The sequence below is a fragment of the Podarcis melisellensis genome, assembly GCF_964234715.1.
Source record: "Podarcis melisellensis genome assembly, chromosome: 4".
Classification (NCBI taxonomy): Eukaryota; Metazoa; Chordata; class Lepidosauria; order Squamata; family Lacertidae; genus Podarcis; species Podarcis melisellensis.
This window is the reverse complement of record NC_138531.1, coordinates 97,608,612-97,624,819: the sequence shown is the minus strand read 5'-3', so window position 1 is coordinate 97,624,819 and position 16,208 is coordinate 97,608,612. Positions and strand designations below refer to the sequence as shown.

Genomic DNA, 16,208 nt, shown 5'->3' with positions numbered 1-16,208 from the left:
TGAGACCTTAAAATTCTTACAACAACAATAAACAACTTATACCTCTGCTATTTTTGCACCTTTCTTGGGTGTTTTTGCCTGGCTGGGATGAGATATTGAGCTCTGCTAATGTCTCTCACTTGCCTGGCCAGGGAATAGAGAGCAGTGGGTGAGAGGCTGTGTAGAAATGATTTCTAGCTCTGGAAACAGGTCCGCTTGAGAGCAGTGGGCTGGATCCTTACCTTCCCCTGTCCTCCCCAGGCCACGCAGCTTGTCAATCACCATGACATCAAGGTACCCATTTCATAGCGTCATAGAATTTCCCCCCACGCAGATGACAAACTGATTGCCAAGGCTTGCTATGCGCTGCACGCGGGAAACTCCTTTTGTCCCAGTAGAAATGGATGTTTCGGGTCTATTGGGTCTTTGCAGGAAGGCATTTTCTGATGCTGAGAAGATGCTGGAGGTGCAATGATGGAGACGTCTCGTTGAGGCATGATACGGCCACTGTGTAGTGTTGCCATATTTCAAAAAATAAAAACCAGGACACCCTGAAAGTTGTTGAGCTTTTCTTTTCATTTGTTTTGTCGAGCTTTTCTTAGGAAACCTGAAAGATGTTGAGCTATTCCGCCATTGAAAACCCGGACATATGGCAGCCCTAATTTTCAGTGATATAATATTATTATTATTATTAATTAAATTTGTATACCACCAGTGCTTTTTTCTCCTTAAAAAAATGTTTAGGGGTACTCTCATTTTGACTCAAGAAAAGCACCATTTTATTGTTCAAATTGGGGAAAATAAATACAGTAAATGGATAAAAGTACAAAGATTCGCGCAATATTTAGGGGTATGAGTGCCCCCAGGGAAAAAAAAGCACTTTCATCTGTAGATCTCAGGGCTGTTCACAACATACTCTCCTTGGCTTGGAGTTGCTATCTGCATCAATTTTGTGTTGGAAAATTCCTTGATGTCTGCAGACAGCCATGTACCCTTAAATCGTATTGCTGTAGTATGACGGGGCTTGATTTTCTAAACCTTTATGGTCACTAGGAGATGCCTGTTTCAAACCTAGAAGGGTAAACACTCACCATCATTAGGCAACGGTGTGAAAATCTCACCCCACTTCCTATCCTACCTTGGAGCATATTTTCATAGAGGCATCAATTTCATGCAGAAGCCTATCCAGTCATTTGTATGTACTGACTTCAGTGTTTAAATTAAAACTTTTAATGGAGCTTTTAATGGAAGCTGATGAGTTGTAATTTGGAAAGGTGGTTATATTTGGCATCTCTGTCTCTCTCTGTCTCTCTCCATTTCTACCAACCTTATTGTATGCTTGTGAAACATGGACCACTTAGAAATGCCATCTCCAGCTCCTCGAAAAATTCCATCAATGGTGTCTCCAAAAAATTGTACACATCACTTGGGAAGACAGGCGAACTAATGCCAGTGTACTGGAAGAAGCAAAGATCCCCAGTGTCAAAGCAATGATTCTTCAACATCAACCTCGTTGGACTGGTCATGTTGTGCAGATGCCTGATTGTCGCCTTCCAAAGCAGCTACTCTACTACTCACAGGGCAGCTGTGTGTGAGCCAAAGAAATCTGGGGCAAATTTGGCCCAAAGCCTGGAGACTCCTAAGGGCCAGGTGATAGTCCCAGAGGTGTTTGGCCTTGGATTTTAGGAGATATGCCCGTTGTTCCTGGTCTGGCAACCTTTTCTCTCTCTCCCTGGCAGCTTCCCCAAATCAGTGAGGGGCAGGTTGCCCATAAGCAGCAGAAACAAGGGGGGTGGGAAGGGGAAAACAACCCACAGCGATTTCGCTTTCAAGATTGCTTTTATTTATCAATGTACAGAAACGAAACCCACAGGCTTGAAAGCCACCAATAACACCCTTAACATAAAAGACCCCCCTCAACCTTCTCTCCCCAACAAAACACCACAAAATAAATAAGACAAGGGGCAGAGACTGAGCTGGGGGGGGAGGGGGCTGGCTGCTTTGAGGAGGTCAGAAGTTCCCCCTCCTCCCCCTGCTTTGCCCACATAAATAACATTTCGATGTAGAAAAAAATTAATAATAATAATGACAGATAACAGAAAAAAAGCTGTTGGCTGATGAGCTGGGTTAAGAGAAGTAGACTGTTTGTAAACAGCTGGACGGAAAACAGCTGGAATCTGCTAGCCTCAAGGTTTAGCAAATGCTGTTTCCACAACCAAGGGCCCGAAACATTTGATTCCTAAAAGGTACCAGGGTTCAGTCTGGCTGCCGGGTGCCCACTACGACCTGGAAGTTCAAACCGCACCCACCCCTGAACCCCTTTCAGTTCCTTTGTGGGACTTAGAATGGTAGCGTTGGAAGGGACCCCAAGAGTCATCTAGTCAACCCCCAGGTTAGCAGTAGAAAATCGAGACGCACCCTATTTCCTAGCCTGCCGTTTTAGGAACCCAAAGACAGCATGTTTCTAAGGCGCTACCTGCCCCGCACACTGAGGTCTAGCAACATGGCCAAGCTCATTAGGGCACCTTTAGCTTGTACACATTGCCCAAGGGTAAGTTTGAGTGTGTAGACTACATTTTTGTTGTTGATCTCACTGGCTCTTGTTTATAGTGTCTGTTTTAAATCGGAAGCTCATATTTAATGCTCGTTCTGCTCTTTATTTTAATCCATCTTCTAAATCAAGAGAAAAAGAAAGAACGTGGAATTCAATTTCTGGATATGTTGCTTTGCTCCTCCATTCAGAATGACTGAACCCTTTTCTTCCTTTTTCAAGAACAAGTGTCTAGTCCTCATTGCTGTCCAAGTGTGGGAATGCCTGCTAAGAAGCCAGAGGGGATTCTTAAACAACTTTCAGCACTCTCTCAAGCCCCCCTTCCCTTCCACCTGGCCCAATTAATCCGAGGAAGAGGGAATCATGCAAATTGGAATGAGCTGCGTTTTCATCCTGGTTTCCCCCATGCAGAACCTTTAAATAATGAGCATCGCTAAACCCGTGCGCATATGCGTGCGCACTCTCTGGTAATGCAGTGGTGGGGAACCCAGGGCTCTCCAGAAGTTGTTGGAGAGCCCCCCCAGCTCCCAACTGCCCTCGCTAAAATGATCCAGGGACACTGGAAGCTAGAATCCAGGCATGGCCGAAGTCGTCTCTCCCTGACAGAGAGGGGTTTTCGGAACAGAGAGAGATTCATCGGTTGCTGGTTTCTACCTCCAGAAGCTGGGAGACTAAGAGGAGGAGAAGGGCCTGGGAATAACAGAATTGGATATTCCACAAAAGAGGAAGGGTATCTTTTTATATGCCACGATGGCAGCAAGAGTTTTGATCGCAGCAAAATGGAAGAGTAATGAAATCCCCTCGATACAAGATTGGATCCAAAAGCTGACAGAATATGCCAAATTAGATGGTTTATCAGAAAAAATAAAGAATAAATCAAAACAGGAATTTGTTTCAAAATGGGAGGTTTTCAAAGAATATCTGAAAAATAAATATAGTAGTTTAAATTCTGTTGCAGCATTTGAGGAACTTCAGTAATAGTTGCAAGTTAGATATAAGAAATTAGATTTATTAAGAATAAGTTTAATTATGATAGAAATGTGTATTGGCAATAAGTAATATGAATTTGAAATATGGAATAGACGGGAGGTCGGGTCTTTAGTGTTAAGACCAATATATGTTTTATTGTTTGCTAAGAAAATTATGTGTCCATGGTTACTCTTGTGTGTAATTTGGTATTTGTGGTTTTTTTCTTTTTTCTTGTTGTATTAATAAAAATCTTTATTAAAAAAAAAAGAGGAGGAGAAGGGGGCTGGCTCCTGCTTGTGAGCTTTCTAGAGGCGTCCGGGTTGCAGGGGGTCAGACTAAATGACCCCTATGGATCTTTTCCAACTCTACCATTGCAGTGATTCTGCGCCTGGAGACAGGAGGCTGAACTAGACGGAACTATTCCAGAAATGTCTGCGCAGTCTTGGGACTTCCCAGGACCAAGGCGGCGAACCCAGGTGTGTTAACAGGTGATGCGAGATGAAAGGACCAGGTGGGGCGAAATCAAGACCTTACCTGCACACACGTCTCCCGGGAGGAAAGACAGGAGTCTGTTTTCCCACCTCCTCGTGTTCCCAAACACGGGAACAGCATTTGCTCATGGAGGACGAAGGGGCCCTTTGGTTCTCTTCGAACTCCACCATTTTACAATTCAATGGGCACGATCCACGAGAAAGTTTCTCCAGTCCCACCGACGTGGCTGGGAACCAGACAAGCGCTTGAGCCTGCAGCCCTATGTAGGCGCTTACTTGGGTGTAAGTCCCATTGAATTCAGCTGGGCTTACTGCTGAGCAGACAGGTGCTGGGTGGCAGGGTTAATGCACGGAGGGGCTTCCCAGCGGATCAGGCCCCAAGGGAGTTTCCAGACACACACAAAAACCAAGCGCTCTCTTTCGGTCAGTACCAGGAGAGCAATAGATTGCTCTCTAAATAAAGCCCCCCCATTAAAATGAGGGCGACATGAGGGAGCCAGGAGCCGGGCCACAACACTGATGCTTGCACATGGGTGCGCATGACATTGGAGGAAACCCATTTCATAACTGCACTAAGCTACCATAATAGCTCCTTAGGGGGCAGGTGGGGAATCGTAGGGATGAACCCTCCCCCGGTGGCAGAAAGGTGTGCTGTAGCGCCAAGTCTAGGACCTGGGAGACCAGATTTTGAATCCCCACTCAGTCCACTGGGTGACCTTGGGCCAGACCTCCCTCTCTGCGTGGTTGTGAGTCTAAAACGGGGGGAGACGAACCACGTTTGCCGCCTTAACTTCCTGGGAGGAAAGGCACGATACAACACAAAGAAACTAAAGCAAATATTGCTGGTTTGGTGCTGAGAAAACCCTATGCCCTCACGACCGGATCCTGCACAACAGCTCGGGAAAGCGAAAAACTTCTAAAGCATCTATTTCCTCTGCAGCAGAATTTGGGCCTGTGTTAGATCTATGGAGGATTTTCACCCCTGGGGGAAAAAAACAACCCCAAAAAACTATTTTTCACGTTTCAGAAGCCTACCCAGCCTGGCTGGCGCTAGAGAGCTGATTCCATGCCATGTAAACAAAAGCGCACATGTAGTGGTATTCCAGGTTTGGCGGCCGAAAGGAGCCCCTCCCCTCCAGCCCCCACCGCAATGCTTCCCTTAGGTCCTTGCGCAAGGGGGGGGAGGGCAGGGGAGAGTCTTTGCAATGCCAAAGGTGTCTTCCAGAGTTCGACTCTCCAGGTGGCACGGACGGCGTTACACCCATGGAGGGCCTGCCCCATGGCTCTGCTCCAGGATGCTGGCGGTTTCCCAAGAGCAAGGTGGGGGGGAAACGAGGGCAGTCCTTCACCTTCTTCAGCGCCCAGCGCTCGCAAGCCTCGGGTGATGGCTGTTTGGCCGGAGGCCTCCCCTTGATCCAATGTCCCATCTGAGTCACGGCGGCTTGGAGTCAGATGATCACCTGCAAAGGTGGGAGAGAGGACGGTGAGGTCGGCAGGAGGCAAATGGCAGAATTTCGCCCTCCTTGAAATGGTACCTTGCACAGAATCTGTTTGACTTCTGAAACATTCCGGAACCAAAGCGCGGCTTCTGATTGGCTGCAGGAAGCTCCTGGAGCCAATAGAAAGCCCCGTCAAACTTTCGGCTTTCAGAAGAATGATAGAAAACCGGAACACTCACTTCCGGTTTTCGATCGTTCAGGAGCCGGAACGTTCGACTCCCAAGACATTCAGGGGCCAAGGTACGACTGTACAGTAGTACCTCTGGATACAAATGGGATCCATTCCAGAGCCCCATTCGCATCCTGAAGTAAACATAAGACGCGACTGCCCGTCTGCGGGTCTATTTCGCCGCTTCCACACATGTGTGTGACGTCATTTTGAGCGTCTGAGCATGCACAAGCGACGAAACCCAGAAGTAACGCGCTCTGTTACTTCTGGGTCGCTGCGAAGCGCAACCTGAAAATACTTAACTTGAAGCTACTTCAACCCGAGGTATGACTGTATACGCTAGAAATCTCTAAAGCAGAGTTTCCCAAATTTGGGTCTCCAGCTGTTTTTGAACTACAATTCCCATCATCCTTGACCTCTGGCCCTGCTAGCTAGGGATGATGGGAGTTGTAGTCCAAAACCATCTGGAGACCCAGGTTTGGGATACTCTGAGCCAAAGGGCAGAGCTCGAATGGCCGTTCCCTGTCCCTTATATATGGCATCACTGTGTGTCATTTTAGGGGGTGAAACTTAATTTTTGCAAATTTCTTCAAATATGTTTCTGGGTGTGAGGGATTAAAATCTGCTATTATTTTTGTAACTGGACAGCATGTAGCTCGGCAAGTCTACATTTGATGAAGAAGCACACTGCTTTCGGAAAACCAAACTTTTATTTCGCCTTCCGAAAAGGTTAGCCAATGCTAAAGAATAATAACTAGAAATGTTATTAACGTAGTATATAATAAACCTGCAAGCACTTGGCAATTGTTTTCAGTGACTCCCATGCAACTTTACCTACACAGCAAACCTAAATTATATTAATTTAAGCAAAATGCCTTTTGAATCACGTTACAACTTTTTAGCAGCCTTCATTTCTGGAATTTCAAAGTTAAAAAATTCAACATGCATGATTTTATTTATCATACAACTACTCTGCCATATGGTTTTTCAGTGCCACCAATATAAACAGATGTCTGGCTCATAGAACCTTTGTTCTCAATAATAATGGAACTCACAAGCGGAGAATACTTTTATTTTTATAAATTGTTATTATTTGTAAAGAGAACCTTTGTATGAGTTAATTAATACTTTATTATTTATTATTTGTATAGCCCTTTTGATCTGCGCTATACTTTTGTCCCTCCAGGCTGTGGCGCTTTATGGTTTAAATGTCTGACTCATCGTTTCTTTCCTTTATGTTCTGCTTGCAACTTTTTTGGCACATAAATTAACATTTTAAAAGAGGAAGCCAATGCTAGAAATCCACAGAGGAAAGGAAAGGCGGAGAATAGGAAAGATTTGCCTTGCAGGTCACCCAGATGAACTTGAATGTCTGAATCTTCAACAAGCATTTGCCATAAGAGGATTTCGCAGCACCTGCCAGTCTTTGCCAGCTGACATGCAAAAGGACATTTTCCTGCTAATTCCACCCCTTCCTTTAACCCCTTTAATAGGAGACTTAAACCAAGACAGCCCAATCTACTTGCCTTCCACCCTGAGATTTTACTGTCTGTGTCCAATAAAAGGTAAAGGGACCCCTGACCATTAGATCCAGTCGTGACTGACTCTGGTGTTGCGGTACTCATCTCGCTTTATTGGCCGAGGGAGCCGGCGTACAGCTTCCGGGTCATGTGGCCAGCAGGACTAAGCCGCTTCTGGCGAACCAGAGCAGTGCACGGAAACACCGTTTACCTTCCCGCCGGAGTGGTACCTATTTATCTACTTGCACTTTGACGTGCTTTTGAACTGCTAGGTTGGCAGTAGCAGGGACCGAGCAATGGGAGCTCACCCCGTTGCGGGGATTCGAACCGCCGACCTTCTGATTGGCAGGTCCTAGGCTCTGTGGTTTAACCCACAGCGTCACCCATGTCCCTGTCCATATCCAATACCATCTTGCAAAAATGGAAACGCTGTTAAATTTTGCATTCTGTTTGATTTTTACAAAACTGTTTCCAGAAGAAGAAGAAGAAAAAGAAGAAAACTCTGTAGGCTCTCTGTTTCTCAACCGCTTTTTATTTGCCTAGAATGGCGCCCCCAGGTAACCCACAAAGGAGAAAACAAAGCCCAGCACAGCCCTGCTCTCCGAAGCACCAGAACTGAAGAAGATGACCGGAAGCAGAAGCTACATGGGACTTGGCAGCTGACCCATCACCCCTGAGAAGCTGTTGGCAGGGAGCTAGAAGCTGGTGGATTACCTTCAGATAACCAGGTTGCTCTCCCCGAGCCTAACAATGACCGGGCTGTCCTGGAAAACCAACGAGGCTGCAGTCAGAGCCGGTGTCTGCGTGTTCTCCACCCCGTCCCCCCAAACAGGTGAGGATCTGTGGCTGCAGCACAGTGCAGGATTTACGTAGAAGCTAAACAAGCTATAGCTTAGGGCTCCACTCTCTTGGGGCCCTCCAAAAAAATTAAAGGATGTACATTTCCAAAATATAAGATAAACAAATAAAATAAAACCTACGTACAGCAAGAGTGTTTTGTGTTGTGTAGGCTCCTATGATGTAAGTCATGGGCCCCGTCTGCTAGCCTGCTCCCTAAAATTTCACTGGTTTGCTCCTTTCTATATACAGGGTGCCTACATTCTGCTATTTATCATTATTAGTACTTTGCATCCTATATTTACACCTATTATTATTATTTCATGTTATAGCACATTTCTAGAGACTAGATTATGAGTGTTTAAAAGAACTTTTGTTATTGCCAAATGCCACTGTGTTTGCATCATTAAGTTTGTTATGAATAAAAAAAATCGTTTTATGTTAGAGCTTAATAATTATTTCACTATGAATATGCTTCTTAATTGTTTTTCAGTCCAGCAATTACTTTGATAAAATACATATGTTGTTATGTGCAAATGGCTTGAGATTCCTATTAAGTCCATAAATTACCATATGGCATATATCCAACACAAAAAACAGCGACAATTTGTTGTGGACAAAGGACAGCTGGAGATCTGAAGGGCCCCATCACCTGCAGTAGCTGAGGGCCTCATCAAACCTAAATCCGGCCCTGCTGTAGCGTAAGGCATGTCCCACATGAAGATGCCTTGCACATGAGCCAGACCTCTGGCTCCTCTAGCCTGGTATTATCTGTGATCTGGATAGCTCAGTTGGTTAGAATGTGGTGCTTATAATGCCAAGGTTGCAGGTTCGAATCCCGTACGGGACAGCTGCATATTCCTGCATTGCAGGGGGTTGGACTAGATTATTCTCAGGGTCCCTTCCAACTCTGCAATTCTACGATTCCTAAATTGTGGTGCCCAAAATCGGACACAGTATTCCAGGTGTGGTCTGACCAAGGCAGAACAGAGTGGGATAACAACAACAACAACAACAACAATTTATTATTTATACCCCACCCATCTGGCTGGGATTCCCCAGCCACTCTGGGCAGCTTCCAACTGAATATTAAAAACAATACAGCATCAGACATTAAAAACTTCCCTAAAAAGGGCCGCCTGTTGTCTTTTAAAAGTAAAATAGTTGTTTATTTCCTTGACATCTGCTGGGAAGGCGTTCCACAGGGTGGGCACCACCACCAAGAAGGCCCTCTGCCTGGTTCCCTGTAACTTGGCTTCTCGCAGTGAGTGAACTGCCAGAAGGCCCTCGGAGCTAGACCTCAGTGTCCAGGCAGAACGATGGAGGTGGAGACGCTCCTTCAGGTATACAGGACCAAGGCCGTTTAAGGCTTTAAAGGTCAGCACCAACACTTTGAATTGTGCACGGAAACGTACTGGGAGCCTATGTAATATGGTCTTGGCGGCCGCTCCCAGTCCCCAGTCTAGCTGCTGCATTCTGGATTAATTGCTGTTTCTGGGTCACCTTCAAAGGTAGCCCCACATAGAGCGCATTGCAGTAGTCCAAGCAGGAGATAACCAGAACATACACCACTCTGGCGAGACAGTCCGTGGGCAGGGAGGGCCTCATCCTGCGTACCAGATGGAGCTGGTAAACAGCTGCCCTGGATACAGAATTGGCCTGCACCTCCATGGACAGCTGTGAGTCCAAAATGACTTCCAGGCTGCACACCTGGTCCTTCAGGGGCACAGTTGCCCCATTCAAGACCAGGGAGTCCTCCACACCTGCTCGCCCCCTGTCCCCCAAAAACAATACTTCTGTCTTGTCAGGATTCAACCTCAATCCGTTAGCTGCCATCCATCCTCCTACCGCCTCCAGACACTCACACAGGACCTTCACCGCCTTCACTGGTTCTGATTTGAAAGAGAGGTAGAGCTGGGACTAGGAGTTCCCTTGACCTGGACACTAGAATGATAAAGGGAAGTTTTCCTATTCGTTTCTCTCTCCATCCTACATCTGAGACAGCAAAAGGCAGAGCAGAAGGACACATTTCCAGCCAGACATGCACTCTCAAGGAAGGCGTGAATCTGGGTCAGTGAGGGGCGTGGCCTGGGGAGGGGGCATGGCCTGGTCAGGCAGTGTGGCAAGAGGACAGTCCTGAGGGCCAGGCAGGGAGACTCGGAGGGCCGCATTTGGGCTCCGTGCCTGCAGTTCCCAACCCTTTGTTTGTGATTTAATGGTTACTTTTCTTTAAAAGGGTGTCTGAGCCAATCTGGGGCAATTGGCCTTCTGGAAAGTGATATAAAAAAGAAAGGATTGTAAATTATTTCTATATGCAATGACGGCAGCAAGAATATTATTGGCACAAAATTGGAAGCAAGAAGAACTACCGACAAAAGAAGATTGGAGGAATCAAACTGATGGACTATGCAAAATTAGATAAATTAACAGGAAGAATTTGAAATCTGCGGGACCAGAGATTCACAGAAGACTGGGATACATTTACAGACTATTTGGAAAGTATTTGTGATGATCAGATTACGCTTGTAGGTTTGCGAGAAGTTTTGTAAGGTGGACTATTTGAAATATTGCACACACACACACAAAAAGGTAACGAGGGGGAATGTTGGTTAAGATAATTAAAGGCAATAAGAATTTGAGAAATGCTGAATAAGTGATAAGAATGGAGGACCATCAGTAGGGCTGAGGAAAGTCCAAAAAGATTGTGTAAGAAGTGAAGTTTTGTTGTAGGAATGATAATTCATATGTCAAATTTAATAAAAAATGATAATTAAAAAACCCCAGCCTTCTACGGCTTAAGAGTCTGTACGAAAGACACTCTGCACGTGGCCAGAGGGACTGAGCCAGCATCTGCTTAGAAAGGAAAAAAATAGAATCATAGAGTCCCGTTCATTGGCAGGCTCAGTGCCAGAGCCTCTGCCTGCATGTGTGGGAATGTTCAGGGTGCAGGAGAGGATATATTGTTTATTAATATCCTTCCCAACTTGCGCTAACAAGTTCTTTACTCAGCAGAGCTTACATTCCCCTTTACACAGCAGAAAACTTAGAATAATAGAATCATAGAATCATAGAGTTGGAAGAGACCACCAGGGCCATCGAGTCCAACCCCCTGCCAAGCAGGAAACATCATCAGAGCACTCCTGACATATGGTTGTCAAGCCTCTGCTTAAAGACCTCCAAAAAAGGAGACTCCACCACACTCCTTGGCAGCAAATTCCACTGTCAAACAGCTCTTACTGTCAGGAAGTTCTTCCTAATGTTTAGGTGGAATCTTCTTTCTTGTAGTTGGGATCCATTGCTCCGTGTCCGCTTCTCTGGAGCAGCAGAAACAACCTTTCTCCCTCCTCTATGTGACATCCTTTTATATATTTGAACATGGCTATCATATCACCCCTTAACCTCCTCTTCTCCAGGCTAAACATGCCCAGCTCCCTTAGCCGTTCCTCACTAAGGCATCGTTTCCAGGCCTTTGACCATTTTGGTTGCCCTCCTCTGGACACGTAAATAATTCTAGCTACGGCTGTCAAAAGAAGAGAGCTATTTCTTCTGAGGTCGAAAAGGGCTATATACCCATCACCTCCACCCAGATGGGCAGGGGCGACCGGTGCTTAGAATTCAGGGGTAAGGGGTTCAGCTGTGGACCCTCCAAGGACAAAATCTCATCATGCAGAGATTTGGGAACCTTGCAGAAAGCAGCCGACACCGTTCCAGAGAGCGAGGGAGGCGTACGTAAGAATATGTCCGTCTCCTTCTGAGCCGCTCTCCACGCAGCTTCTCGGACTCGCACCCCCAGCCTGGAGCTAAGCGCCTCTCTCCAGGCTCCTCTTTGCTGCTCCGGAAATTGCACGGCATTTAATTTGTGCGATAACACTCCAAACGGTGTCACGGGCAATTCAGCCTGGCTGGCAGCAAAGCTCCTCTCCCTTTCTCTCCCCGAGCGTCGGCCTTAGTCATCTCTTGTTTTGCAAACTAAGCTGTCTGTGGCAAACGTCAACAGAATTACAGGGCTGCTGGGTCACCTACTTCTGCCCGCCGCAGTGAAGGTTCTGGGCAGCTCATGAGACTCTGGGCTTGGGAGCTGGACCTCCCCAGAGCAAGGGCAGGCATAGGGAAACTCGGCCCTCCAGATGTTTTGGGACTACAGCTCCCATCAGCCCTGACCACTGGGGTCCTGTAAGCTAGGGATGATGGGAGTTGTAGTCCCAAAACATCTGGAGGGCCGAGTTTGCCTATGCCTGAGCAAGAACCTCCCCTCTTTCTCCTTCTTGTGCTTCTCTGAAGTTTTACTGCATCAGCTGCCCAAAGGATGGGAACCTCAGGCTCAGGGGCAAAAAGTGGCCCTTGCAGGCCTCTCCACCTGGCCCCTGGGACTCTCCTCAGGCCACGCCCCTCAAGAGGTCTACTTGGCACTCAACGCACATATTTTTGTTGAGTTTGAAGAACAGTAGTGGCTTAGAAGGGGGTTTCTGTGCATGCAAAAAATCAAACCCACCCAACAGCTCAGTCGGTCAGGCATAAGACTCTAAATCTCAGGGTTGTGGGTTTGAGTCCCGGGTTGGGTGAAAGATTCCTGCATTGCAAGGGGTCAGACTAGATGACCCCTGTGGTCCCAACTTCATAATTCTATGGTTCTTTGACTCCTGCTGTGCAAAGGTAAGATTTCTATCCATTTTGCCTCTGGGCCCAGCATGTGGCCCCCAGAACCTTGTCCAGAAGGCAATGTGGCCCCCGCCTTGACAAAGATTCCTTGCCTCTGATCTACGCTACCAATAGGGAACCCAGGGCCCTCCAGATGTTGCCATTGGTCATGCTGACTGGGGTTAATGGAGGTTGGGAGTCCAACAACGTTCAAGGGGATCAGACTAGATGACCCCCAGGTCCCTTCCACCTCCACAATTCTATGGTTCCTTGACACTTTGAGGGCCACGGTTTTCCTGCCCCTGGAGATCAACACTGTGGGTAAATCTGGGCTCCCATCTTATCTAGAAATCGAGATGAGTATAATAGGCCTCTTCTGGTTCAGGAAATCTCATCTCTGTTAGCCACAGTTTAACTGTTCTTAAAAAGCAGAGACATCACCTTGCCGACAAAGGTCCATCTAGTTAAAGCTCTGGTTTTCCCAGTAGTGATGTATGGAAGAGAGAGCTGGACCATAAAGAAGGCTGATCGCCGAAGAATGGATGCTTTTGAATTCTGGTGCTGGAGGAGACTCTGGAGAGTCCCATGGACTGCAAGAAGATCAAACCTATCCATTCTTAAGGAAGTCAGCCCTGAGTGCTCACTGGAAGGACAGATCCTGAAGCTGAGGCTCCAAGACTTGAGAAGAGAAGACTCCCTGGCAAAGACCCTGATGTTGGGAAAGATGGAGGGCCCAAGGAGAAGGGGACGACAGAGGACGAGATGGTGGGACAGTGTTCTTGAAGCTTCCAGCATGAGTCTGACCAAACTGCGGGAGGCAGTGTAAGACAGGAGTGCCTGGCGTGCTCTGGTCCAGGGGGTCACGAAGAGTCAGACTCGACTAAACAGCTAAACAACAACAACAAACTGTGCCCTCCCCAGGAACGCCCTCCCAGTTGTCAAGGCAATAAACAACTATTTTACTTTTAAAAACAAAAAAAATTCCTTCCAGTAGCACCTTAAAGACCAACTAAGTTAGTTCTTGGTATGAGCTTTCGTGTGCATGCACACTTCTTCAGATATTTTACTTTTAAAAGACAACTGAAGGCGGCCCTGTTTAGGGAAGTTTTTAATGTTTGACGCTGTATTGTTTTTAATATTTGGTTGGAAGCCGCCCAGAGTGCCTGGGGAAACCCAGCCAGATGCGCGGGGTATAAATAATAATAATAATAATAATAATAATAATAATAATAATAATAATAATAATAATTTGCAAGGGGGGAAGAAACCTCAGTTGGCTTCTTTCAAGATAGATAGATATGTCTTTAAAGAAGGCATCAATCAATCAGTGACACACAAATACACACAAAATTTCACCAGGATTCTTAATTCTTATTAGTTTCCCTTCCTGCTCCATCACGGTCCTTTTTAAACAACCTGGTCATTCTGCGTTCCTTTCTTACTGATGTTTTAAAGCATTTCTTGGCTTCCTGCGTTCCTGCCTTTTAATCTAGAAGCTGCTCAAGGGACTTTTCCTCCTCATTGCCAAAAGGGAGGGCATAAATTTTCTTAAATCAGACCATCTTCTCTCAGAAAAGAGCCTCGCAGGCTCTAAGGACCTCGGTCCAGAGAGCGCGTGTTCAGTGTTTGAGATTTCCCAGCCTCTCCCACTCACCTCTTGTCGGCCATCTGCCGTCGTAAGCCATTTCGGCTTCACTCCGTTGCTGACCAGTGGCTTTTCCTCCGGGACGAGGCAGGCGTAGGGGGGCTCGGCGGGATCGGCCCCCACGCTCTCCGAAACGGTTTTCACTTCCGAGGGGCTGGGCTTCTGCTCGGGGATGCGAGCCACGCGGAACCTGGGCCACAAAACAAAACACTGTATATAAATGGTGTATCTTATCTTGCTATATACATAGAAAGGTAAGGTGGTTGTCACACTCCACAGTTTTCCAGAGAAGGCAGGGCTGGGGAGCGCAGCAAGCAGAGTCAGCGGCCCCTTGTCTGTGTGAACCGGGAGTTGAAAATGGGCTTTATTTCACCCGGGTCAAAGACCCAGAATGGCAGATGCAAGTGATAGACTACATGGAATTGGCAGAAATGACTGGCAGAATCCGAGACATGGGAGAAGAGCAAATGGAAGAGGATTGGAAGAAATTTAAAGACTACCTGCAAAAACATTGCAAAATGTTTGAATGTTAAAATGATGCAGGATATAAAGACAATATGGCATTAGTGACATAGCTGAAAGGAATATGTAAAAATGTTTTATGAGAAATAAGGGTGAAAAAGTTAGAATAACATTATGTCAAACTTAAACAAAATGTTATAAGGGGAAAAATTGGAGACATAATAGTTGAAAGGTATAACACAGAATAAGAGTTGAAAAAGGGTAAGGCACTGCTGAATATGATTGTGTAAAAAGGGAACACAGAAAAGGGAGATGAGAGGAAGTCAGGAAAGAAGGATATGAAAATAATAAGTAAGAAACTGGATTTATATGTCTTTTTTAGGTTTTTTCCCCCCTACTTTTTATGTTTTGTACTGCATCTTTCTGTTTTTATTTGATTGTCATAATAGTTTTTCTTTTCTTTCTTTTTTTGGTTTTGATTGTGAAGTTTGTTATATTGTTCAAAATTGCAATAAACATCTTTTTTTAAAAAAAACAAAGACCCAGTTTGGCCCAGTTTGGTCAAAGACCCACCCATGCATATTTGTGTAAATACACAAAGGCTGGGAGCCTCAGTGGTGCCCCTTTGGTGTGTATAATAAAGATAAAGGGACCCCTGGCCATTAGGTCCAATCGTGACCGACTCTGGGGTTGCGGCACTCATCTTGCTTTATTGGCCGAGGGGGCCGGCGTACAGCTTCTGGGTCATGTGGCCAGCATGGCTAAGCCGCTTCTGGTGAACCAGAGCAGCACACAGAAACACCGTTTACCTTCCCGCCGGAGCGGTACCTATTAATCTGCTTGCACGTTGAACTGCTTTCGAACTGCTAGGTTGGCGGGAGCAGGGACCGAGCAACGGGAGCTCACCCCATCACGGGGATTCGAACCACCGACCTTCTGATCGGCAAGGCCTAGGCTCTGTGGTTTAACCCACAGCGCCACCCGTGTCCCGCTTGGTGTGTATATATAATAATAAATTTTATTTATACCCCGCCCTCCCCAGCCAAAACTGGGCTCAGGGCGGCTAACGCCCGATACAAAAAAAAATCGATTGACATACAACTTAAAAACAAGATTAAAATACAACATTAAAACACAGCCTCATTTCAATGGAAACTCAAATCAAAAACTTTTGGGGGGATGAAAACGTCAAGGCTAACTTTCCAGACTGGTCCTCCATGGGGCCAGAAGAAAGCCAGGGGAAGTCCCCAAATAGGAGTTCCATCACAGGAGGAGAAAGGAAAGATATATAGATTTAGTTTTTTACACTGAGTTCTGGGGAGATCATTCCAGAGACAGGGAGCCACTACCGAAAAGGCCCGTTCTCGTGTTGTTTTCCCGAGGGTGGCCCTGATCCGAGCATAGGGAATTCAGAGCTGCCTTTGGGAGGAAACGCAGCAGAGCCTTGT

At 46.3% G+C, this 16,208-nt stretch overlaps 1 protein-coding gene across 4 annotated transcripts in view; it reads right to left on the bottom strand.

The window, feature by feature from the left end:
- Positions 1 to 1,799: 1,799 nt before the first annotated feature.
- Positions 1,800 to 16,208, bottom strand: part of RELT (RELT TNF receptor) — an 89,637-nt gene continuing 75,228 nt past the window's right edge. For 3 of the 4 annotated variants that reach the window (XM_081909958.1, XM_081909959.1, XM_081909957.1), the window contains exons 10-12: positions 14,308 to 14,488; positions 7,893 to 7,942; positions 1,800 to 5,450 (exon numbers count right to left, since the gene is read on the bottom strand). In XM_081909958.1, the coding sequence (XP_081766084.1) occupies positions 7,895 to 7,942; positions 14,308 to 14,488 (229 nt within the window). In that variant the 3' untranslated portion in view covers positions 1,800 to 5,450; positions 7,893 to 7,894. The remainder of the gene's footprint in view (positions 5,451 to 7,892; positions 7,943 to 14,307; positions 14,489 to 16,208) is intronic. The other variant, XM_081909956.1, reaches the window with a different exon arrangement.